Source organism: Muscardinus avellanarius (genome assembly GCF_963383645.1).
Source record: "Muscardinus avellanarius genome assembly, chromosome: 1".
Classification (NCBI taxonomy): Eukaryota; Metazoa; Chordata; class Mammalia; order Rodentia; family Gliridae; genus Muscardinus; species Muscardinus avellanarius.
In genome coordinates, this window is record NC_137786.1 from 237,168,036 (window position 1) to 237,193,723 (window position 25,688).

The 25,688-nt window shown below is 55.7% G+C and overlaps 1 protein-coding gene across 1 annotated transcript in view; it reads left to right on the plus strand.

Annotated features, from left to right (window-relative positions):
• The window catches only part of CARS1 (cysteinyl-tRNA synthetase 1), a gene marked incomplete at both ends in the record, with an annotated part of 48,639 nt that extends 24,066 nt beyond the window's left edge, over positions 1-24,573 (plus strand). Inside the window, 16 exons of the mRNA XM_080693776.1 lie at positions 1,408-1,548; positions 3,709-3,797; positions 5,544-5,665; positions 9,120-9,232; positions 10,810-10,938; positions 11,251-11,380; positions 11,458-11,561; positions 12,209-12,306; positions 12,449-12,638; positions 14,110-14,178; positions 16,252-16,333; positions 19,307-19,387; positions 20,432-20,499; positions 21,840-21,899; positions 22,256-22,339; positions 24,439-24,573. Coding sequence (XP_080549902.1) covers positions 1,408-1,548; positions 3,709-3,797; positions 5,544-5,665; positions 9,120-9,232; positions 10,810-10,938; positions 11,251-11,380; positions 11,458-11,561; positions 12,209-12,306; positions 12,449-12,638; positions 14,110-14,178; positions 16,252-16,333; positions 19,307-19,387; positions 20,432-20,499; positions 21,840-21,899; positions 22,256-22,339; positions 24,439-24,573 — 1,695 coding nt within the window. The remainder of the gene's footprint in view (positions 1-1,407; positions 1,549-3,708; positions 3,798-5,543; positions 5,666-9,119; positions 9,233-10,809; positions 10,939-11,250; positions 11,381-11,457; positions 11,562-12,208; positions 12,307-12,448; positions 12,639-14,109; positions 14,179-16,251; positions 16,334-19,306; positions 19,388-20,431; positions 20,500-21,839; positions 21,900-22,255; positions 22,340-24,438) is intronic.
• Between the last annotated feature and the right edge of the window lie 1,115 nt (positions 24,574-25,688).

Below are 25,688 nucleotides of genomic sequence, written 5' to 3' on the forward strand. Positions count from 1 at the left end.
TTTGGTGGTACTGGGGTGGAACCCAGAGGCTTTCTACATCCAGGCTATACTCCCAAACCTATTTTATACTTTATTTGGAAACAGGGTCTCACTAAGTTGCTGAGAGCCTCACTAAGTAGCTGAGGCTGGCTGAAGCTGCGATCCTCCTGTCTCAGCCTCCCAAGCACCGGGATTACAGGCGTGCGCCACCACGCCTGGCTAGGGCATACTGTTTTAATGAATATTTCCCTAATGGCCAGGTATCATGTGTTTTGTTTATACTTTTATTATGGTGCTGGGAATTGAACCCAGGTGCATCTTGCCTTCAAGCTATACCACCAGCCCTGCTTTATTTTCTAATTTGTGTACAGGATTTCGCTAGGTTGCTGAGATGACCTCAGACCTCTGCTCTTCCTGTCTCAGTCTCCCAAGTGCCATGATTGCAGGCCTGAGCCACCACGCCTGGCTCTTTGGTAATATTTTCAATGGGATCTTGAAGTGATTTTGATCTCAGTTCATTGCCACTCTACTGGATCATAAAAATAAGATTATTCTCAGGTCACCTTGCACACTCATCCACTTTGTGCCCTCACAAATACCTACGAGAACCCACTTATGGAGGGGGGTTGTTTGGGCTCGCCGTGGCTGGCTGGCCTGTCGCTCTGGGCAGCAGTGGCCAGCAGGCTGTTGCCCCGGAGGAGGAGCTGTTCGGCTCATGGCAGGCGGAGGCGAAGCCAGAGCGGAAGGGGTCCAGCATCCCCTCCGGGTGCCCACCGCTGCTGACCCACCCTCCTCCCGCCAGGCCCCACTTCCTAAAGGTGCCAAGGTGCCACCACCGCCCAGTGGCCACAGGCTGGCCACCAAGCCTTCAACGCGTGAGTCCTCGGGGGACGTTTAAGACCCAGACACAGCACCTACTCCTGGGACCTTGTCTTCGCTCTCAGGTCCTAGGCGGCTATGTTACGGACTTTGAGTTCTCCGTGCAGGTCGGCACATTGGCTGTGAATCAGAAGTTTCATTTTTCTTTTGAGCTGTACCTGGCTGTGTCCTTGAGGACAGGAGGGGTGGCAGCGTCCGGCTAACCCTGGGCGCTCACGATGCCCCGCTCTGTCGCTGCTCTCTACCCCTCCACGTAAACGGAGGGTAAATCCATTGCGGTTGCCCCGGTGTCCTTTCCATCTCTCGGTAGCATTGATTTCTAGTTTAAGTGCGTCTCCCGCCTTTGCCCACGTAGCCCGCCGACGGTGTGTGTGGCCGGGGAACACGGGCTCTCCAGCGGCGCGCTGTCCCCACCGCGCACGCCGGGCCCGCGCACTCCCTGCCGGGTTGCCCTTGTGATGCAGGACGCCGATCGGTCAGCTTGCGCTGCTGTGCCGGGAGAGGCTCCGGGAAGCCGGCTCACGTGCGAGTGTCCCATTGCTCCTTTAGGTGCTGCTGGAAGAGGCCAAGGACCTGCTCTCCGACTGGCTGGACTCCACGTGCGGCAGTGAGGTGGCCGACAATTCCATCTTCTCCAAACTGCCCAAGTTCTGGGAAGAGGAATTCCACAGGGACATGGAAGCCCTAAACGTGAGTGCCTTGGTCGTCTTGCCCTGGGTCTAGGCGGGGCCCTGGCTCCCAAGTCCTCGTCTAAAGCCAGAGGCCCGTGCAGTCGCAGCACCTTCAGCTCTCAGCCTCAGTGAAGAGGCCAAGTCAACACTGAACCTGGACCAGGGCGGAAGTGGCCTGGTTGTTTTGCTTTTGATTTAGGGATGGAACCCAGGGGCATTCTACCTCTGAGCTGAACCCACAGCCCCTTTTTTTTTTTACTTTATTTTTTATTTTGAAACACTTAGTTGCTGAGGCTCTGGGTAAGTTGCTGAGGCTGGTTGTAAACCTGCGATCCTCCTGTCTAAGCCTTCTTGTACTGGGATTACAAGCGTGCACCACTTTTTTTTTTTTTTTTTTTTTTTTGTACTGGAGGTTGAACCCATGGACATTCCGCCTTTGAGCTATATCCTCAAGCCTTTTTAGTTTTTGTTTTGAAATAATCTCATTAGGTTGCTGAGAGTGTCACAAACTTCTTAAGTTGATCTTGAACGTGAGATCCTCCTATCTCAGCTTCCCAAGCACTGGGATTACAGGTCTATGCTGGATTTTTTTTTTTTTTTTTTTTTTTTTTTTTTGGTGGTACTGGGGATGGAACCTTTCTACCTCTAGGCTACACTCCCAAACCTATTTTATACTTTTACTTGGAAACAGGGTCTCTTAAGCCAGCATGGCTGGCTTCAAACCTGCATGATCCTCCTATCTCCGCCTCCCAAGCGCGGGGATTACAAGCATACGCCCCCATGCCCAGCGGCAATTTTTATTTATTTATTTATTTTGTTCTTTTTTTTTCTTTTGTGGTATTGAGGATGGAACCCAGAGGCCTTCTACCTCTGGGCTACGCTCCCAGACCTATTTTATACTTTTTTTGGAAACTGGGTCTCACTAAGTTGCTGAGAGCCTCACTAAGTAACTGAGGCTGGCTTTGAACCTGTGCGATCCTCCTGTCTCAGCCTCCCAAGCACTGGGATTACAGGCATGCGCCACTATGCCCGACTTACGCTGGCAATTTTTTTTTTTTTTAAAACAGGTCTGGGGATGGAACCCAGGGGCATTCTATCTCCGAGCTACACCCCCGGCCCTATTTTTTATTCTTTATTTTGAAACCGGATCTCACTGAGTTGCAGAGGGCCTCGCTAAATAGCTGAGGCTGTCCACGAACTGTGATCCTCCGGTCTCAGCTTCCCGAATGCTGGGATTATAAGCGTGCACCACCACGCCCGGCTACGCTGGCAATTTTTAAAACTTAATTTTTACCTCTATTTCATGCCCAGCATGTCTGGATGCACAAAAAACACAAACTTTTTTTGTGTTTGTGGTACCAGGAATTGAACCCAGAAATGTTTTATAGTCCTAGCCATTTGTTTGCTTATTTATTTATTTATTTATATACCAAGGAATGAGCCCGGAGGCATTCTACCCATTAGCCTTATTTTATTTCTTATTTGGAAACAAGGTCTCACTAGGTTGCCGAGAGCCTGGCTAAGTAGCCGAGGCTGGCTTCAAACTTGCGATCCTCCTTTCCCAACCCCCCAAGTGTGGGGTTTGCAGGTGTGCCCCACCGCACCTGGCTTTTTTTGTGTTTTGGAACAGGCCTCACTGCGTTGGTGTGAGTCTTGCTGAGGTTAAGTTGTCAAGGCTGGTCTTGAATCAGCCATCCTCCTAGCTCAGCCTGCTAAGCACTTGGGGTTACAGGTGGTGCCACCACTGGGCAAATCAGAAAGTCTTCATGTAGGGCCTCCTCGAAGGCTAGACGAGTCCTTTGTTCCTCATCCTTCCTGCGAGGCCGCCTCGGGCTCCTCCTCTGGGGCCGGGGCAGGGAAGGAGCAGGTCTTTCTGGGGACCGGCCCTCTCTGCATCTCATGAGGGCCCCTGAGCCCTGCCTATCCCCTCGCTTACAGGCAAGGGAACAAGACTTGGAAAGCTGCAGCGGTGGCCAGGGGTCACAGGCAGCCTCGAGGCACGGACAGTGGTGACTCTGCGCCCCGGGGGAGCGGCCAGGTGGGCGCACACTTAGGGCCTGGCTGCTCTGTAGCTGTTCCTGGACCCCCGGGGGCTCCTTGTTTTGCAGATCAGCAGTGTTGCTCTCGTGGAGCGTGTCTGTGAAAGGGACAACACTGACCCTTCCCCCTGTCCCCACAGGTCCTCCCTCCCGATGTCTTAACCCGCGTTAGCGAATATGTGCCAGAAATCGTGGAGTTTGTCCAAAAGATTGTGGACAACGGTTACGGGTAAGCGCGAGGGCCTTCGCACGGCGTTCTTGGGGAGCAGCTCCCCACTCCAGTCTGGGTCCAGGAGGCAGGAGAGCATGTACTCCAGGTTCCTGCTGGGCCCGTGCGCCCTTGGGCTCGTCCCACATGGCACTTGGCTCCACACCAAGTTCCCAGCACTGCTGCGCTAACTTGGATTCCTTTAGAAAACAGTGCCTTCCTTGGGTTTTCATTTGGTTGTGGCTGGTATCGCATGTGCGCAAGGCAGGAAGGAGAGGTGGTGTGCTGGATCTAGCCTGTCCTAAAGCCGCCAGCAGTTATCCTGCACCCCAGCAGAGCCCAGTGCCAATGAGCAGGGATCTGGCTGAGCAGCCCCTCCAGACAGGCCCAGTGGCCACCCTGGGGGCCCAGGGGAAGACCTGGCCCAACTCAGCTCAGGAGCTCAGTAGGAGCGGGCGTAGCGGCACACACCTGTAGTCCCAGTACTTGGAAGACCGAGATAGGAGGATCACAAGTTCAAAGCCAGCCACAGCCACATAGCCAAGGACCTTGGCAACTTAAGAGTGTACAGCCTCAGCCAGGCTGGCGGCACAGACTGTAATCCCAGCACTGAAGCGGACTTGGAGGCTCCCAAGGTCAAGGACAGCCTCCGAAAAGTAGCAAGACTCTAGCAAGTTTCCAAAAAATAAATAAATAAAGCTGGGCGTGGTGGTGCACTCATGTAATCCCAGTATTTGGGAGCCAGAAACAGGAAGATCCAGGTCTGCAGCCAGCCTCAGCTACTGAGGCCCTCCACAACTTAGTGAGGCCCTGTTTCAAATAAAAAATAATGAATAGGGCGGGGGGTATAGCTCAGATGTCGAGTGCCCCTGGCTTTGGTCTTCAGGACTACAAAATAAGTAAATAACCAAAAATAAATAAATAAAAAGGGCTAGGGTGTAGCTTGGAGGGAGAAAGCCCCTTTTTTTGATCTCTAGTACCATTAAATAAATAAATAAATGAATAAACAACCAACCAAAAAATCCAAAGGCCTGGGGTGTGGCAGAGGTCGATGCCCCGGGTTCAGTCCCTGGTACCACACACAAGGGCCAGTGCACCTCAGCATCCCATCCCAGAGACCCAGAGACAGTGCCCGGCATCAGCCCCGTTCCTTGGCTGGACTTGCAGCACACGCTGCCTCCCCGCGGGTTTACCACCCGAGCCCCTCTGACCACTGGACGCACTGGAGGTAGCATTTGGAAAAGGAGCCACAGGTGAAGCCCATCCAGGACCCAGGTGTCCATGGGCGGTGCCGGGCACCTGCTGGAGGCCTCTCTCTGTGAGAGTGGGGAGCCTGGCCTGGCCTCTGCACCCTTCTCTCCCAACCGGCCCACGGCCTGGGCGAAGGAGGAGTGAGGCTCCGGGCTCTGAAGGGACAGTGCCCCTCCCCATCTAACAGATTCCCGCCGAGAGGCCCGGCCTGGCCCCGTCAGGGACACGGGTCGTCTGTGCTGGAATAATCCGGAAGCCCTTGGCGAGCTGTCGCAGGGCGACGGGTGGTGGAGTCCAGATTTGGTGAGGGGCGGCACTACGTGGGGGCCTTCCCAGGCAATGCCAGGGCCGGTGCCCCACAGCCACAGGACACGAAGCAGAGGGCTGCAGGGGGCGCTGCTCCGGCTCAGCAGCGGGACTCCCAGCAGGTCCGGCTCCCGCAGCCCCTGAGGATGGGTGGCTGGCCCACGGAGTGCCTTTGGACCTGCTCCATCCCGGCTCCTCTTTGTTCTCCAGCTATGCTTCAAACGGCTCTGTCTACTTTGACACGGCGAAGTTTGCCTCTAGTGAGAAGCACTCGTACGGGAAACTGGTGCCTGAGGCCGTGGGGGACCAGAAAGCTCTCCAGGAAGGGGAAGGTAAGCAGCCAGGCAGCGCGGGAGCGCACGTGGGCATCCTCAGCCCGGCGCCGCCGTCCACTGGGAACATGCCGCTTCCCTTAAAGGGATTTTACCAGTTCTCTACAACATGAAACACCTGTGTCTTAGGAAACGAGGGGCTGAGGAACGGCTGTGCCTCCTGACCAGCCCAGCGGCCCCCGGACCTTGCTTCTCTTGGGGAACAGCCCAGTGAGGGGGGCTGGGGCCCCGAGTAGGACTCTGGCGTGTGGGAGCAGCACCTGCGGGGCGATCTTGAGCCGCATGTTTTTAGAGTCGGGCTTTCCTGGGCCAGGCAAGTCACACTGGTAACATGGAGCAGCATTGGCCGTGCTTGTTCTGTGTGTGAGGCTGCGGTGTGCGCTCAGGTCCAGGGCGGGACGGCCATGGTCCTGGCAGACTGGTCTGCCGCTCCACCAGGCACGTTCCCCTCCTGCCTTGTGTATCTGGAAGGCAGCTTGGCCCTATAAAGGTTCTCTTTGATCAAATATTTTCACCTTTAAGACTCTATGCTAAAAAATGTCAGAATGTAAAACAAGTTAACATTTAAAGAAGATAGGGTGAAGCCGGGCGTGGGGCGCACACTGGTAATCCAGCACTCGGGAGGCTGAGACAGGAGGATCGTGGTTCACAGCCTCAGCTACTTCGTGAGGCTCTTTGCAACTCAGTGAGACCCTGTTTCAAAATAAAGAAGAATAAAAAATAGGCCTCGAAGGTAGAATGCCCCTGGGTTCCATCCCCAGTACCGCAAAAAATTTAAAAAGATAGGGTGAGCCAGTTTAATAACATTAACATTGGACCTGGGGGCATTGAACATCCCGGGAGCGCCTCCCCAGGAGGACTGGAGCCACAGACCACCACCTCCCTGGAGCTGAGTGGCTGTATGCCTTGTCGGGAACAGATAGGTCAGGAAAGTGTAGTTGATGAGGGCAGGGAACGGGGCAAGGGTCCCAGGTGGGGTCCCAGGCAGGGTCCCAGGCGGGGTCCCAGGCAGGGTCCCAGGCAGGGTTAAAGAGCCTTGTTTCTTTTCTTTTTTGGTACTGGGAATGAAACCCAGAGGCTTTCTACCTCCAGGCTACACTTCCAGACCTGTTTTATACTTTATTTCGGAAATAGGGTCTCACTAAGTTACCGAGAGCCTAAGTAGCTGAGGCTGGCTTCAGGCCTGTGGGATCCTCCTGTCTCGGCCTCCCAAGTGCTGGGTCATAAGCATGCACCAGCACGCCCGGCTGAGAGTGTCACTCCTTTTAAGCACCCAGACATCACACCAGGCCACAAGAGGACGTCTGCACATTCCCAGAGAACCAGCCTCCCTCCTGGAGTGCAATTGTGCAGGGTGCTGACAGCACGAGGGGTGGGGGCGCGTTCTCCACACACCTAAGAGCAGAGGAAGCCCCAGAAGGGCTGAGCGTAAACAGAGGCAAGATAGTGGGCCAAAGTCAGACAGAAAGCTAGAGAAGGAATAGGAGTAAATCAGAGGGAGGCAAGAGCTAGGCGGGCGGCGCTCACCTGGATCCTAATACTGGGAGGTCAAGGTTTCGAGGCCAGCTGAGCTGAGCAACTTAGCAGGACCAATTTTTTGTTGTTGTTGTTTGTTTGTTTTGTTTTGTTTTTTTTGTGGTACTGGGGAGTGGAACCCAGGGGCTTTCTACCTCTGGGCTATACCCTCAGCCCTATTTTATAATTTATTTGAAACAGGGTCTCACTAAGTTGCTGAGAGCCTCACTAAGTAGCTGAGGCTGGTTTTGAACCTCTGCAATCCTCTGGTCTCAGTCTCCTAAGCACGGGGATTACACGTGTGCGCCACCACGCACGACAACAGGATCATATTTTTTTTTAAAATAGCTTTTGAGCCGGGCGTGGTGGCGCACGCTTGTAATCCCAGCATTTAGGAGGCTGAGACTGGAGGATCACGGTTCACAGACAGCCTCAGCTACTTAGTGAGGCCCTCCACAACTTAGTGAAGCCCTGTCTCAAAATAAAGAATGCCAGGCGTGGTGGTGCACGCTTGTAATCCCCGCGCTTGGGAGGCTGAGACAGGAGGATCGCACAGGCTCGAAGCCAGCCTCAGCTACTTAGTGAGGCTCTCAGCAACTTAGTGAGACCCTGTTCCCAAATAAATATTTAAAAAGGGCTAGGGGTGTAGCCCAGAAGTAGAAAACCACTGGGTTTCACCCCCAGTACCACACACACACCAAAAAAAAGGATAAAAAATTGTGGCTGGGGGTGTAGCTCAGAGGTAGAATGGCACCGAGTTCCATCCCCGCACCGTGTGCAGGTACACACGCGCACACGATAGCTGTGGTGTGTCTCAGTGGTAGAACACCCCTGGACTCCGTCCCCAGGACCAAAAGATAAAGGAAGATGTGTAAAGATAAAAGCACATTCATGGGAATGGTTGTTTCATTTTTTTAACTGAACTGGGGATGGAACCCAGGGCCTTGTGTTTTTGGCAAGCATTCTATCACTGAGCCAAGCCTTAAGCCCCAGATAAGAGTCACTTAACGAGCCAAAGATTAATAAAGTAGAAAGCCGTATAGCTCACATCACAAAAACAGGCCTTTTATTTTATTATTTTTTGTGGTGCTGGGGATGGAACCCAGGGGCATTCTACCTCCAAACTACACCTCCTGCCCTAGTTTTTATTCTTTATTTTGAAACAGGGTCTCACTAAGTTGCAAAGGGTCCCACTAAGTAGTAGCTGAGGCTGTGCTCAAACCGAGATCCTCCTGTCTCAGCCTCCCAAATGCTGGATTACAAGCATGTACTACCACGCATGGCTCAGAACAGACCTTTTAACAATCCTACAGGGACCTCAGCAGCTGCACGGTGCTAGCCATGTGGGAGAAGGTGGCTCAGCACAGGAGAGGTGGGCAGGCAGGCCCGTGGCCGGCGAGTGGAAGATTCCGGACAGCAGGAGCCACTGGCGCCCGCTCATGCCCTCACTCCCCAGCTGGACGTTTTGTCTTGTGTGGGATTCTAGGGTTGAGCCCTGGGGTCTTCGACTTCTGAACTCTACCTCCAGCCCTTTGTTTATTATGGTATTGGAGATGGAACCCAGGGCCTTCTACCTCCAGGCTACACCCCCAGACCTGTTTTATATTTTACTTAGAAACAAGGTCTCAGCAAGTTGCTGGGGCTGGCCTTGTGCCTGTGATCCTCCTGTCCTAGATGCGTGGAGGGCCGCGGCCACGGGAGCAGGGCAGGACGAGCATCTCGGGCTTTAGAGCAGCCCCAGGGGCCCAGGGGTGACATGGGAGCCGGAAACTGCTTCCTCTTCGAGACTCCAGTCAGCACCAGGGCCTGCCACGGCGGGCTCCAGGTGGTGCCTGAGCCGGGCCTCCAGGCCCCCAGCAGGCTGGCCTGCGGCCCGGAGTGGCCGTGCAGAGAGCTGCGTGCTGAGCCGCTGCCGGCTTCCCTCCCTCCCCACTCGCAGGTGACCTGAGCGTCTCCGTGGACCGCCTGAGTGAGAAGCGCTCTCCCAACGACTTTGCCCTGTGGAAGGCCTCCAAGCCGGGGGAACCGTCCTGGCCGTGCCCTTGGGGGAAGGTGAGCGGGGCTGACAAGACGCTGCCAGGAGTTGTAGGAAGAGGCAGTGCCCTGGGGCAGGGGTGCCCTGTCTGCCATGCCTCTGGACTCAGGGACACAGACATCGCAGGCTCCTTAAGTTGCAGGACCAACCATTTCCCTCCCTAGGACTGTTACACATCATGGCAGGTTAAAAGTGATGTAGACATGCACACACACCACACTGGCTGCTTCCCTCCAATCCCCCAAACTGTGAGATTGGTAGTAATGCCTCTGTCATACATGGACATAGCATTTTTTTTTCAGTACTAAGAATGTAACCCAGGCGCATTCCACCTCTGAGCTCCAATCCCAGCCCTATTTCTTTATTTTCTTTTTTCTTTCTTTCTTTCTTTTTCTTTTTCTTTTTCTTTTTCTTTTTTTTTTTTTTTTTTTTTTTTTTTTTTTTTTTTTTGTAGTCCTAGAGATGAAACCCCGGGGCCTCTACCTCCGGACTTCACCCCCAACCTATTTTATATTTTATTTTGAGGCAGGGTCTCACTAAGGTGCTGAGAGCCTCACTAAGTAGCTGAGCCCGGCTTTGAACCTATGCGATCCTCCTGTCTCAGCCTCCCAAGTGCGGGAATGACAAGCGTGTGCCCCCACGCCCGGCTCCAGCCCTATGTTTTATTCTTCATTTTGAAGCAGGGTCTCACTGAGTTGCAGATGGCCTCACTAAGTAGCTGAGGCTGGCCATTTTGTTGTTTCCGCCTCCCGAATGCTGGGATGACGAGCGCCGCGCCCGGCTGGCGTAGTATTTGAACTGTTCTTTTTTCTACCTACCATCCCCCACCAGCCCCCTTCCATTACTGGTTGTTTTTTTTCCCCCAGTACTGAGAATTGAACCCAGGGGCGTTCTGCCTCTGAGCCACACCCTTAACCCTATTTAAATTTGTAACTGAGTCTCCCTACGTTTTTGAGAGCCTCGATAAGTTGCTGGGGCTGGCCGTGAGCCCATGATCCTCCTATCTCTGCCACTCAAGTACTGGTATTATAAGCATGCACCACCATGCCCAGCCCCTCAGTCCCGACATTCTGTGCGCTCCGAGTTAAGTGTTCCTGGCCTTAGAGGACGAGCTGGCCCGGTTACAATTTCCCTTCTGGAAGGGGGTGGCCTTCTTTTTTTTTTTTTTTCGTCGTACTGGGGGTGGAACTAGGGGCTTTCTACCTCCAGGCTATACTCCCAGATCTTTTTTATACTTTATTTGGAAACAGGGTCTCACTGAGTAGCTGAGGCTGGCTTCCAACCTGCGCAATCCTCCTGTCTCAGCCTCCCAAGGGCAGGGATTATAAGCGTGCGCCACCACGCCCGGCTAAGGGGGTGGGTGGCCTTCTGCCACTTTTTGATTCCTAGGGGATTCCTGAAGGAATTCCTAGACTTCAGCAAAGCCTTTGTCCACATGAGACGGGTTTTGAACTTTATAAAAGGTTATTCTTAGTCTTTGTGTGTGAAATTTAGCACCCATTCCAGTAAACTTCAGAGGGTAAAGGGTTGTGACCTTGAGTGAGCAGTAGGGCGTGGCAGGCGGCAGCGGTCAGCACAGCCATTTGCACCGCAGGGTCGTCCGGGATGGCACATCGAGTGCTCGGCCATGGCAGGCACACTGCTGGGATCCTCGATGGACATTCACGGCGGCGGCTTCGACCTCCGCTTCCCCCACCACGACAATGAGCTGGCGCAGTCAGAGGTAGGAGGGTGGCCGCCTACCAGGGGGAGAAGCCACCAGCCACCCGCAGGAAGGGCTTTTCCTGCTTCCACTTGCCATCCACGGCAGGGTTTGGGGGGATTCGAGTGCTCAACGTTGAGTCTGGTTTCCCACCGTAACAGCCTGGCCTTTGCCGACAGACGGCTCAGGTTGAAGCCAGCGGTATTAGGTGACCGAGTGGTCCTCCACGCCCCAGTGGCCTGTCCCGGGGGAAGCGATGCCTGTGGCAGCCAGTTGGAGTCTAGCACCCCGCAGGACAGCAGCCAAGCGGTCCTCCCGGCTCTTTCCACACAGGCCTACTTTGAGAACGACTGCTGGGTCAGGTACTTCCTCCACACAGGTCACCTGACGATCGCAGGCTGCAAGATGTCAAAGTCGCTCAAAAACTTCATCACCATTAAGGATGCTCTGAAGAAGCACTCAGGTGAGCGGGGCCCCTCCCAGAGACACACAGGGCTCACATGGCCATCTGTGAGTAACGTGCCTGTGCCCTGTCCCCAGCACGGCAGCTGCGGCTGGCCTTCCTCATGCACTCGTGGAAGGACACGCTGGACTACTCAAGCAACACCATGGAGTCGGCGCTGCAGTACGAGAAGTTCCTGAACGTAAGGCTCGCTCCTGCTGGAGACCGGGCGGGCCAGCAGCACCGCGGGCACCTGCGGGCAGCCGCCATGGGGCTGCCCGGGGCCAGGGCGCGGGAGGAAGCTGCGCAGTGCTAGTAAAGAGACCTCTGGCGGCTGGGCAGAGTTTGAGGAGGCCGTGTCCATGTCTCCCCCACCCCCACTCCTGTGCAGGACACAGCATTTTTTTGTTTGTTTTGTTTATTTTTGTGGTGCTGGGGATGGAATCCAGTACCTCCGAACTATATTCCCATCCCTATATATTTTTTAATTTTTTTTATTTTGGAATAGGGTCTCACTGAGTTGCAAAGGGCCTCGCCAAGTAGCTGAGACTTCACAAACCATGATTCCCCAGGTCCCATCTTCCCAAATGCTGGGATTACAAGCGTGCGCCTCCACGCCTAGCAGGACACAGCATTTGATAGGCTTCCTGCCCAAGACCAGTATCTCACAGGCCCAAATAAGAATACACTTCTGTCCCAGTGGGAAAGTTTTTGCTTTCCAGCAACCCCTAGTGTAACTGAGTCTTCAGATTTTGCCTACAGTAAAATGGCTCCAGGAGAGCAGTTCGTCACAAATTTCTAGCTGGAGAATTTGCCCGAGTGCTATTAAACTAACTTCTCTACCTTCAGGAATTTTTCTTAAATGTGAAAGACATCCTTCGCGCCCCTGTTGATATCACCGGCCAGTTTGACAAGTGGGAAGAGGAGGAAACAGAGCTGAACAAGAAGTAAGGAGGAGCCTTTCCTGGGGGTCCACGAGCACCTGCGTGTCCGGTCCCGCCTGGGGTCGTGGCATTGCGCCTGGCCTGCCGTCACGGAGGATGCGGTGCGCGCTGGTGGACCCCACTCTGACTGTCCCTCTGTGCTCAGCTTTTATGGCAAGAAGCGGGCTGTTCACGAAGCCCTCTGTGATAACGTGGACACCCGCACCGTCATGGAAGAGATGCGGGCCCTGGTCAGTCAGTGCAACCTCTACATAGCGTCCCGGAAGGCCGCGAGGAGGAGGCCCAACCGGACTCTGCTCGAGAACATCGCGCTGTACCTCACCCGCATGCTCAAGGTGAGCCCGGCGCCTGGCAGCCGAGACCGCCACCTGCAGGGGCCTGATGACAGCCCAGGACTGACGTGGAGGCCGGCCTCTGCTGCCCGCTCCTGTTCTCCATATAGGGGCTGCGTTAAGGCTTGATGGGAGCCGGCGTGGTGGGCACGCTTGTCATCCCAGCATCGAGGAGGCTGAGACCGGAGGATCGCGGTTCAAGGACAGCCTCAGCTACTTAGTGAGGTCCTCTGCAACTCAGTGAGACCTGTTTCAAGATAAAGAATAAAAAATAGGGCCGAAGGTGTAGTTCGGAGGTCGAATGCCCCCTGGGTTCCACCCCAGACCCACAAAAACAAATAATAAATAAAAAAGAGTTGATGGGAAACCAAGCATGGTGGCACATGCTTATAATCCCAGGACTTGGGAGGCTGAGACAGAAGGATCATGGGTTCACAGCCAGCATCAACTACTTAGTGAGGTCCTCTGCAACTCAGTGAGACCCTGTTTCCAAATAAGGAATAAAAAATAGGGCTGGGGTTGTAGCTCAGTCAGTGTTAGAATCCCCAGGGTTTAATCACAAGAACTGCAGGGGGAAAAAAGTTGATGGGGGAGGTGGCACACTCCTGCAATCCCAGTACCTGGGAGACAGAGCCAGGAGGATTGCAGGTTCCGGGCCAGCTTCAGCCACTCAACAAGACCCTGCTTCAGAGTAGAGGCTAGGAGTGTAGCTCGTGCGGAATTGCTTCTGGCATGACGACCGCGCTGCGAGGCTGTGCTCCCCGGGCCTGCTGGACCACAGGTGGCGACCTGCCTCACCTTCTGCCCTTGCATTGGGGCTGAAAGAGGGCTAAGACTAGCCCTATGCAGTAGTACAGGCCTGAAATCCCAGTACTTGTGAGGCCAGAATGGGAAGGTCCAGGATTGTGGCCAGCCTCAGCTACTTGGTGAGCCTTCCGCAACTTAGTGAGACCCTGTTTCCAAACAAAGAATAAAAAATAGGACTGAAGGTGTAGCTGGGAAGGAGAATGACCCTGAGTTCAACCTCTAATACCCCCTCCACACACACCCCTAAAACTGAGCAGCAGGTGTGGGCCAGGCCTCAGCCTGGACAAGCGCACACTTGGGATGGGGCTCCAGCTCTTGGGGCTGCTCTCGCCCTGGTCTCGGGCCCCACCTGGAAGGGCCACCCTCCACCTGCCCCACAGAGCTGGATGCTTCCCGAGCACCGGCCACGTGCGGTGCTCACCGCTTCATCCTGCTGGGTTTTTTGTTTGTTTGTTTGTTTGTTTTTTGTGGTACTGGGGTTCGTGGAAGCCCTTCTACTTCCGGGCTACACTCCCAGACCTATTTTATATTTTTTATTTGGAAACAGGGTCTCTTCAGCCAGCGCGATCCTCCTGTCTCCACCTCCCAAGCGCGGGGATGACAAGCGTGCGCCACCACGCCCGGCCGTCCTGCTGGTGTCTTAAGCCCTGTCTGTTTCTTTCCCCAGATCTTCGGGGCAATAGAAGAGGAGAGCTCCCTGGGGTTCCCAGTCGGAGGATCCAGCACCAGCCTAAATGTGAGTAGAGCGTGCCTGGTCCAGAGGCTCCTGGCCGGGCCTTAGGTCGTTGCCTGCCCCTCTGGAATGCCGCAGGAGCCGAGCCTGGCTCGGGCGCCTTCCTCCCCGGGCTCCCCAGGCTGAGTGGCGGGTGGAGTTTCCACTGTGGCTCTGATGGCCTTTGCTGGCTGGTGGCGAGGGGCGCTTCTGCTCTGCCGTCCTGGAGCTCAGACTCGACACTGGCTGGATGGGTGGCTTCTCAGACCTGGTCACGCCTCAGCCGTGCGGTGTCATGAGCTTCTGCCACACCCAGTCATCTTTGGGGACCTGTTGGGGGTGGGTTCTAGGACTCCTAAAGACACCACAGCTTCATGGGTGTTCATTACCTGATAAAATAGTATTTTCATATAACTTACAAACATCCTTGTAAACTAAATCACCCCAGATTACTTGTAATACTGAACACAAATTAAGTGCTTCCTAAGCTGGGCACGGTGGCACACACTTGTGATCCCGGTACGTGGGGATGAGACAGGAGGATGGTAAGTCAAAGTCCGCCCAGGCAACTTAGCAAAACCCTTAGCAATTTGGTGAGAGAGACCCTGTTTCAGAAGAAAAAATTGAAAAGGGCTGGGGTGTGGCTCGGAAGTAGAATGCCTCTGGGTTCAACCCCAGAACCAAAAAAGTCAAAAAACCAATCTAAGCACTGAGTGCTCCGGAGATGGCCGCTGCACCGCTGGTCAGGGTGGCGAGAGGGAGAGTCCGCGCGTGTTCAGTGCAGGCGCGGCTTGGTTTCCCGACTCTTCAATTGGGATTGGAACCTGAGGGTGCGGAGGCCGACTCATCCCACCTGCGCTCAGTGAAGACGCCATCAAAGACGGCGCGCGCCTTCCTTCCCCTGGCCCTCGCCCGTCTGCCTTACCACGGCCTGGGCACAAACCGATGCCAGGCCAAGTTGGTTTTGACACCGGGCCCAGGGTACGCACACAGGGCCCGAACTCCCTGCTCCTGCAGCCGCAGCCTGGAAGGCGGGAGGAGGCCATGCCCAGCATGCCCAGCCGCGTCTGCGCCGGGTCTGTCCCAGCTGCCCAGCCAGCACACGCTTCTGCTGCCTGAGGACTGCTCACTCACACCCGGCATCCCCCCCCCCCCCCGGGATAGTGTGCTTGAATTACCGGACCACAATGCAGACATAAATCCTCAAGCGTGACAGCTGCCATCTTAATGAAAGCAGGAGCTTGGTACCGAGTGGAAAAGCCAAACCTCGCAGGCAGCTTCCTGGAGAGCAGCCTGGCCTCCTGCAGGCAGAGCGCGCCCTGGAGTCCTCCAAGGAGGGGTCTGCGCGCACCAGCCCCAGCCGGGCTACCTCGGCCTCGGAGCGGGCGCTGGTGTGGCTTCTTTTGTTTGTTTGTTTCCTTTTATTTTTGTTTTTTGTTTTTGTGTGGGGGGGTGTTTTTTTTTTTTTTTTTTTTGCAGTACTGGGGCTGGAACCCAGGGGCATTCTACCTCCGAGCTACACACCCCCCAACTCTATTTTTTTTATTCCTTATTTTGAAACGGTGTCACTGAGTTTCAAAGGGCCTCTCACTAAGTAGCTGAGGCTGGCCACAAGCCATGATCCTCCTGTCCCAGCCTCCCAAACGCTGGGATTCCAGGCGTGTGCCGCCACGCCCGGCTTGGCATGGTGTCTTAGACTGGGCCACAGATGAGCTGTCTGGGAGCCTCTGAGACAAACCATAGAGCTCCTTTGTTCTCTTGTGCAAATGATACCCAGGTATTTATTTTCTTTAAAAACAAACAACAAAAGACATCTCCTAGGCTAAAGGCAGTCTGCCTTGAAAGACCCTCGCGCGAAGGTCTTTCATGTTAAAGTCGCCATGGCCACAGGCCGCCTCCCCGCATGCGTTCTTATGCACCCCAGTGGCGTCACCAGCCCCTTTGAAGTCGCATGTGAGCCTGAGCCTGTGGGCTAAGCATCCCGTGCCCCAGCTCCGCCGTGCGAGGTCTGCTCCGCAGCGTCTGCTGAGCTCTTAGTATTCAGTTACAGGGCAGGGCGGGCTGCTCTTGGTGAACCGCGCTCCATTCTCTCCGCAGCTGGAGTCCACAGTCATGCCCTACCTGCAGGTGCTATCAGAATTCAGAGAAGGCGTGCGGAAGATTGCCCGGGAGAAAAAAGGTGAGGCCCGGTCGCCATGGCAGCGAGGGGGCTCTGGCCTGGCCTGCTCCTGCACTTAGGTTTGCACGAGGGCGTATTTCTGCCCTGCTGACCCCGTCTGAGCACACTGGAGCATGCTGGCCCTGCTGCAGGGCTGGCTAGGGAGCCTGGGGTGCGAGCCGGCCTCCCAGGACCCCTGCCCTGCGCGGCATGCGGCCGCTGCCTTGGAAAGAAAGAGAGCATCACCCGGCCGCAGCACCTCGCTGCCTTTGCTTGATCCTTTGGCGTCCCAGGTGTGTGCAGATTGAGGTTTGGAAAATGCTGGGTCTCTTCATTTTGTTGACCAGTTTTTAAAATCTGTGAAGCCCAGCAGCAGATGGAGTCAGGCAGCCCTGTGGCCTCACGAGAGGCTCTGAATTGGGGGCAGCGGCCCCTGCTGACATCCGTTCCTGACAGAGGGTGCGCCGGGCCCAGGTAGCTGCCCTTCCCACCCGTCCATCTGACCCTTGCGAGTTCACAGAAGGAAATGGCCTCAGGGAGCTGGGGACTGGCCCGGCACCACGGAGGGGCGGAGTTTGCTCGTCCCCAGGGTCTCTAAGGTTCAGAGCAGTAGCCGAGGTCCACCAGCTCTGAACACGCCAAGCCCCTCCGTGCTTGCAGCGGACAGCACCCCAGCGGAGCATGCTCATGCTGACAGCAGAACAGGCAGCACCCAGAGGTGCCCCAGGATGAAGCGGCACCCAGGAAGCCTGTGTAGGCCTGGGGGAGGGGCAGATCGTGGCCTGGCCAGCAGGAGAAAGCCTAAGCCCTCAGGGCACAGAGCAGGGGGGCTGGCCGGCCTGGGCCAGAGCCAGTGAGTGGGCAGCAGTGGGCCCTTGGTCTCCACTCACTGACACCTGCGCTTCTCAGGGACTTGAAACACTGGAACCAAACTGAACAGAGCCAGGTGGGCCCTCTGAGGACCTGGGCAGGGTTGCCCGCCGACTTTGGCAGTCTACCTTATGGGCATCGCTGGGGTCACGGCCTGGGATGGCCGTTCTCATAGCCAGCCTGGGCATTTCCGCCTGAGGACAGGCCCTCTGGGGTCACGCTGGCTTCCCAAGCAGGCCATAGCCAGGCGTCAGCACACCCCACACCCACCCACCCCTGTGCCGGCCTCGCGAGTAGTTTGGGTTTGCTTTTTCTGGTTTTGCTTTGTGTGGTTTTCTTGCTCGAGTCATGTGAGCCTTACTGAGGTGGTGGGGTTAACACTCTGCAGGGCCACGTGGCTTGCCGTTGTGCAGCGCCTAGAGCTCGGGTTGACATGGGGATGGGTGCCAGAGGGAACCCAGAGACACCCACCTCCAGCTGCACCCCTGCCCTGTTTTATTCTTTTCATTTTTATTTTATTTATTTATTTTTGCAGTATTTGGGATGGAACCCATGGGCATTCTACCTCTGAGCTACACCTTCAGCCCTATTTTATATTCTTTTTTTTTTTGGAAACAGGGTCTCACTGAGGTGCAGAGGACCTCACTAAGTAGCTGAGGCTGTCCTTCAACCACGATCCTCAGGTCTCAGCCTCCTGAATGCTAGGATTACAAGTGTGCGCCCCCACGCCCGGCTCTCCTGTTTTACTTATGTTGTTGGTTTTTTTTTGGGGGGGGGCATCTGGGGATGAAACTCAAGGCCATTCAATTTCTGAGCTACACCTTCCCTGTTGGGTTTAGTTTGTGTGTGTGTGTGTGTGTGTGTGTGTGTGTGGTACTGGGGTTCCTAGAAGCCCTTCTTCCTCCGGGCTACACTCCAGACCTTTTTATATTTTTATTTGGAAACAGGGTCTCTTAAGCCAGCGTGGCTGGCTTCGAACCTGCTTGATCCTCCTGTCTCCGCCTCCCAAGTGCGGGGATTACAAGCGTGTGCCACCACGCGCGGCTTCCCGTTTTTTATTCTTTATTTTGAAACGGCCTCACTAAGTAGCTGAGGCTGTCCACAAACCATTGGTCTCAGCCTCCCAAATGCTGGGATTACAAGTGTGTGTCACCACGCCCAACCTTATTCCTTATTTAGAAACAGGGTTTCTACCTGAACCAGGGACCCTCAGGCTGGAGACACCTGCTGGACGTGGCTCTGCCCCGACACCGCTCCCTTTTGGCAGCTGCGGTGGCAGCATTGCCGTCGCCCGGCCGCTTCTGTGGCTTTGGACAGGCCCAGGAGAGGCAGTGGACAGCATGCTCCAGGTGTGTCTCAGTCAGCAGTGTCTGCCCAGCCCAGCCAGGAGGCCGGGTGTAGGCAGAGTTGGAAGGGTAGGGAGCGCAGTTGGGCAAAAGGGACGCCCAGAGATGGTGGTTGTTTTCCCGCCACCATTTTAATTTTCACGGTGGTAAAATACTCAACACAAAACTTACCATCTTAGCCGGGCGTGGTGGCGCATGCTTGTAATCCCCACACTTGGGAGGCTGAGACAGGAGGATTTTACAGGTTCGAAGCCAGTCTCAGCTACTTAGTGAGGCTCTCAGCAACTTAGTGAGACTCTGTTTCCAAATAAAATATAAAATAGGTCTGAGAGTATAGTCCAGAAGTAGAAAAGCCCCTGGGTTCCACCCCAAGTACACCAAAAAATAAAGCCTTACCATCTTAGACAGTTAAGTCCATGCTCAGGGGCAGCACATGCGTCCACGCTGCGCTGCAGCCCTCCTCCACAACTCCTCCGCCTTCCCCATAAACCCCGAGTCCCCCAGGGCCCTCACAGGCACGGGCCACTCAGCGCACGCCCTTGCATGGCTGTCTGGCTTCACTTAGCACAGCATCCTCGGGCTGTCGGGATCTCCTTCCTTTTTAACCTGAGCGGCATCCATGCCAATGCCTGGCTCTGCCGCGCCCGCTGGCCTGTTCACTGCCCGTGGGTCCCCTCGCCGAGTCTGCGTTGTAGCCTGTGTCCTGTTCAGGAAGTTCCTCCCGACGGCCGCTGCCTTCCCAGCCTGCTCTAACGGAGCCACCTGTCTTTGCCAACAGTCCCTGAGGTCCTGCAGCTGAGCGATGCCCTCCGGGACCACGTCCTGCCCGAGCTAGGGGTGCGGTTTGAAGACCATGAAGGTGGGTGAGCCCCTCAGCCGGGCGGGCCGTGGGTGACACCAGGACAGGCGGTAACAGCCAGAGTTCCCAAGGGCCCCTGCAGCTGCGTGCTGCCGCGGGATCCCCGGCGGTGCCTCCTGGTCCGGAGTCCCTGGGCAGCCTCTCTCCCCAGGTGTGTATTTAAGTGGAGCTCTTGGCCACACAGAGACAGTTGCTTTTCACTTCTATTTTTGTTGTTTATTGGCATTTGTTTGTCGGAGACAAGCTCTTGCTCTGTTGCCCACACTGATCTTTAAACTCCTGGACCCAGGAGTCGTGCCTCAGCCTCCTGAGTAGCTGGGGCTGCTGGTGTTTGCTACGGCACCCAGCCGGAAATGGTGAATTTTTATTTATTTATTTTTTATTTATTTATTTTTGTGGTACTCTGGGTAGAACTCAGAGGCATTCTACCTCCAATCTACACCCCTAGCCCTATTTTTTATTCTTTATTTTGAAACAGGATCTCACCAAGTTGCAGAGGGCCTCACTAAGTAGCTGAGGCTTTCTGCAAACCACAATCCTCCTGTCTCAGCCTCCCAAATGCCGGGATTACAAGCGTGTGCCACCATGCCCAGCTGGAAATGGTGAATTTTTAAGTCCTCAGCTGAGAGGTGCATTTGATGGCTCTGGGCAGACTAGGCCTTCCCGGTTCACCATTTCAGAGTTCTCCCTGTGCCCTAGGCCACGGCTTCGTGGAGGGCTTGCGTCTGTACTAGGCCTTCCCGGTTTACCATTTCAGAGTGCTCCCTGTGCCCTAGGCCACGGCTTCGTGGAGGGCTTGCGTCTGTACTAGGCCTTCCCGGTTCACCATTTCAGAGAGCTCCCTGTGCCCTAGGCCACGGCTTCGTGGAGGGCTTGCGTCTGTGCTGGCTGTGACTAATGGCTCTCATTTTGCTCCATCTGAAGTTGATTGAGAGCCTGGAGGCCCCCATTTTCCAGGGTGCAGTGGGGCCTGGCTGGCGGGCTTGGGCCTGGGCAGGAGGACAGCGCACAGGCCTGGCATCTCACCAACTGTCTGCTTTTCAGGACTGCCGACGGTGGTGAAGTTGGTGGACAGAGAGACCTTACTAAAAGAGAGGGAAGAGAAGAAAAGGGTTAGTAAATTGAAACGACTGCACTCAGTTTTGTTGAAAAGGAGAACATGAGTGGGGTCATCATATAGCTGACTTTGTAAGAATTGTTTATGCTCTTATTTAAAACACCCCAGTCCTGGGGCTCGGGCACAGAGCTAATGAGAGAGTGCTTGCCCAGCATGTCAGAGGCCCGGGGTTCCTTCCCCAACTCCACCAAAAAAAATAGCCCTTCTTATCCAGGTCGGACGGGGGCCTTAACTAGAGAACCGACGGGCATTTTGGGAGGCAGAAAAGGCAAGTGTGTCCTTCGCTGGCCCCTCCTGAGAGGTATTCTCCAGCGCAAGTGAAAGGGGTCACTCAGCACTCGGGGGCTGGGACTTTGCCTGGGCCTTGACACTAGCAAGACCCCACAGACGGAGGTGGTTCCCAAGACCTAGGTGTCCGGTAGGAGAAAGAACAGGAATGAAAACACAAGTCCTCAGCGTGGCTGGGCACAGGCCCTGGGGATGCGGGTGCTGGCAGGGGAGATGCCTGGACTCCAGGCCACTCAGGAAGCAAGCTTGGCACCGAGGTGACTGGGCCTCGGGGGCTGCCGCCTCCCAGGAGACCCGCTTGGAATGGGCTTGGGCCGGGCTGCTCTCCAAGGGGCCTCCTAGAGGGACTAGGATTGGCAGAACTGAGTTCACAGCCAGGGAACAGAGCCGAGGGTGCGCAGTCTGGACAGGCACCGTGGCTCAGGTGGGCTCAGGCGCAGGGCCTGAGAGGCCCCAGTGTGGGCAGATGGGTTTGCAGAGCTGGGCCGCCAGGGAGGTGATATGCATCAGCTGAGTAGCAGCGACTGCTGAGACTAGAGTCCGCCCACCCTCCCAGCATGGAGGTTTGAAGGAGCTGGGCCTGTCCCTGCAGGCACAGTGTGGACCTCCCCTTTATGCCTTTCGTGATGCACCTGCTGGGGTTAAGGGACGTGGCCTTTGCTCTTGTCCCCTGTCCCTCCCTTGCGGGCCCAAGGCTGCCCCGTTCCCACCGGCCTCTGCCCTAGCCAGCCTGAGCCTGTCTAGGGGTATCGCTGGTCACTGCCAGGCAAACCTCTTCCCAGGCCGGCTCACCCTTCAGCTCAGTGCCTTCCCATTGTGCTTGAATCGTTCAATGTGGGCTTTGTTCCCTATGACCCCTTCGTGTCCAGAGCGTGGCTGGGCACCCGAGGGCCCCGAGAATCTCGGGGTGAGATGACGAGTGTCGGCCACTGCTGAGCGCACGCGCTGCCGGAGCCCATGCCTCCCGTCTGCAGCTCCCCTCGCTGTGGTCCGCCAGGCGGAGGGAGGACCAGGGGCCTGGCTCACAGGCCTGTGCTACTGCCCTAGGTTGAAGAAGAGAAGAGGAGGAAGAAGGAGGAGGCCGCCCGGAGAAAGCAAGAGCAAGAGGTGGGCACACATGTGTGTGTACTCGGCTGGCTCCCTGGGTGGGAGTGCTCTGTGATCTGCGCCTGGGCTCTCTGCCTCCCCCACCCTCACGGAGCCCCTAGAGCCTGGGGGGAAGACTGCCCTTGCCCATCTCAAGCCCCAGGCCCCTTCTGGGCTGGCTAGGCTCAGGGCTCCTGACAGCCAGCCTGCCTGCTGCTCCCGGGGACAAAGGCCTGGCCGCCCTGGCCTCCCTCCCGCGGCCCAGCCTGTTGTGTGTTTGGTGGCTCGGGAGCCGCGTGGGGCTGGAAATGGGAGTGAGCGCCGTGGATGGTGTGAAGCTGCCATCGCTCAGCCACCACGACCTTCTTGTGTTCCAGGCGGCAAAGCTAGCCAAGATGAAGATCCCCCCCAGCGAGATGTTCTTGTCAGAAAGTGACAAATACTCCAAGTTTGATGAGAACGTAAGAAACACCTTCTCTGCTTCTCGGATCTCCCTAGACCACACTGGGCTGGGAGGTGGCATTCTCGACCCTGGGCATGTGGGCATCCTGTTCAGAGACATTTTCCAGGAAGCTGGGATCGTCCAGCTCCTGTTTAGGTCCAGGGCACCCCATCCTGGGGGCTGAGCACCCCGTGACAGCTGGTCCCTCTGGGCAGGGCTGAGCCAGGACTGTCCACAGAGCTCCGTCTCAGACCCTGTCAGCTGGGGCCTGGGCTGAGTTTTGGATAATTAAAGAATGGTTCTCAAGCCGGATGTGGTGGCGCACGCTTGTAATCCCCGCGCTTGGGAGGCGGAGACAGGAGGATCGCGCAGGTTCGAAGCCAGCCGCGCTGGCATAAGAGACCCTGTTTCAAAAATATAAAATAAATCTGGGAGTGTAGCCCGGAGGTAGAAGGGCTTCCAGGAACCCCAGTACCACCAGAAATAAAAAAAAAAAATTTAATTAAAAAAAAAAAAAAGAATGGTTCTGCAGGGACCTCGGGCTAGCTAAAGCACCAGCCAGAGATCTGTCTCCTCTGGCCTCAGGCCTCCCTGCTGAATTTGTTTTTCCTGGGGGGAGTACTGGGATGGAACCCAGGGGCATTCTATCTTCGAGCTACATACCCACATCTACTTTTTATTCTTTATTTGGAAACAGGGTCTCACTGAGTTGCAAAGGGCCTCACTAAGTAGTTGAGGTTATCCGTGAACCGGGATCCTCCTGTCTTAGCCTCCCAAATGCTGGAATTACAAGCATGCGATACCACTGCCGGCTACCCCCCCTAATTCTTAAATGTATTTCTGCCTACCTTTGAGCTGGCTACCTTAGAACTGAGTCATGGTACCAGACACAGGGGCACATGTCTGAGATCCCAGTACTTGGGAGGCTGAGGCAGGAAGATCACAGGCTCAGGGCCCATCTCAGAACTGCGGCATAGTGGAACCTGCTAGAACGTTGCCCCTCACACAGGCAGGGAGCCCCAGTCTCTAGGCACTTGCTGGACGCTGCAAGAGGACTGTCCAGCTAGACACAGCGGCACACACCTGCATCCCATTCTAGGGAGGCCGAGACAAGGGTTTGAGGCCAGCCTCAGCAGCTTAAAGAAGTCCTGTTTCAAATTTTTAAAAAAGGGCTGGTCAGCCAGGTGTCGTGGCGCAGGCTTATAATCCCAATACTTGAGAGGCTGAGACAGGAGGATCCCAGTGAGACCCTGTTTAAAAATAAAAATAGGGCCGGGCATGGTGGCACACACTTATAATCCTTGTGCTTGGGAGGCTGAGACAGGACGATCGCACAATTTCGAAGCCAGCCTCAACTGCTTAGTGAGGCTCTCAGCAACATAGTGAGATCCTGTTTCCAAATTTGAAAATATATATATATATATATATATATATATATATATATATATATTAGGTCTTGGAGTTTAGCCTGGAGGTAGAAACCCCCCAGGTTCCACCCCTAGTACCACCAAAAAAATAAATAAATAAATAAAAATAGGGGCCAGGCATGGTGGCGTACATTTGTAATCCCAGCATTCAGGAGGCTGAGACAGGAGGGACTGTGGTTCACAGACAGCCTCAGCTACTCAGTGAGGCCCTGTGCAATTCAGTGAGACCCCGTTTAAAAAGAAAAAGAATCTTAGTGAGACCCTGTTTCCAAATAAAATATAAAAAAGGTCTGGGAGTATAGCCCGGAGGTAGAAAGCTTCTGGGTTCCACCCCCAGTACCACCAAAAAAAGAAAAGAAAAGAAAAGAAAAAGAATAAAATACAGGGCTGGGGATGTAGCTTAGAGGTAGAATGCCCCTGGGTTCCATCCCTAGTTCTCTCTTTTCTCTCTCTCTCTCTCTCTCTCTCTCTCTCTCTCTCTCTCTCTCTCTCTCTCTCTCTGGCTGGGGATATAGCTCAGGTGGAATGCCCCTGGTTCAATCCCAGTACCAAAAAGAAGGGGTAGCTGCAGCCCGCGCCGGCCCCCACCTCAGCACATGGCCATGTTGGGGAGATGAGTGCTTAGAAGCAGAGCCTGAGAGGCCAGGCGGGCTGTGGGGGCCAAGAGCCTGACCCCCGTGTGTCCTTGCAGGGACTGCCCACGCATGACACCGAGGGCAAGGAGCTGAGCAAGGGGCAGGCCAAGAAGCTCAGGAAGCTCTTCGAGGCTCAAGAGAAGCTGTACAGGGAGTACTTGCAGCTGGTTCAGAACGGAAGCTTGCTGTGACGCGCCGAGCCGCCCGCCTCGCCCTCCTCGGGGGCCGCCGTGTTTACAGCTGCGCTGAGCCCGAACCCGGATCGTGTTCACGTGGGCACCGTCGTCATCGCCGTCACCCTGAGACATCCCCAAATAAATTCTGCCAAACAGTGAGGCCCATGCCGCCCTCTCTGCCGTCACCCGCCCGCTCAGCCCCCAGCCGGCTGGCCGCTTGGTCAGCAGGTCGCGACTTAGGCGCTTGGTGAGTGGGGCCGGACGAGGAGTTTCCCCACAGGCCAGCGGCTGTGGCTAATCCCTGCTGTGTGGGCACTTTTGGAGGTATTGGAGGAGGAAAAGGGCCGGCTCAGCCTGGCGGATCCTGCCGGGCCACAGACAATGGCCGTTCAGTCCGCTCTCTGTTCTGATGAATACACACGCTGCCGGTTTCCTGGAGCGGCTCCCGTCAGTGGCAGCAGGCTGGTGCCTCTGCGGGGCGGGCCCCTGGCCGGCTGCCCTGGCCCGTCGCCCCGGGTGACGGGCCCCAGCATCTACAGGGCTGGCAGTGAGATAGAGGCGCCTCAACAGCCCTGCGGTGCTGGCACTCAGTCGGGGGTAGAAGAGAGCCGCCACACTAGCACGCCAGCCAGCCCCGGTGGAGGAGCCCGCGAGGGCTGGGCCGGGTGCTCCGTCAGGACCCCGGGCGGTCAGGCGGGGACAGCGGTGCTCACACGCGCGCGAACAGTGTCTGTCGTGGACACCTGCCCCGTCCTCACGGTCCTGCCGTAGGAAGCTGTCCTGAAGGCGCCGGACAGCGTGGGCTGCTGTGCCCGCTTGCTGCTGAGTGTGCCGTGAGGACGGCCCTGGCTGTCGACTTTTAACCACGTCGGTGTTTTGCATACAGAGAATTAACCCAGTAAGGAAAAAAGTCCCCAAGACAAAGTGAAACAGCTTGTTCCAATTAGCTGTTGCTGCATAATTAATAAACAGCCTGGAACTTGGCGGCTAAAAACCACCACCACTATCTTCTTTCTGACTTGTGGGGATGGGTTGGCGGGGCGGTTCTCGGTCAGGGCCGCTCACGTGGTCACAGGCCAGCGGCTCATCTGAGATTTACACCTGGGCCCTGGGCCGGGCTGCCCGACACC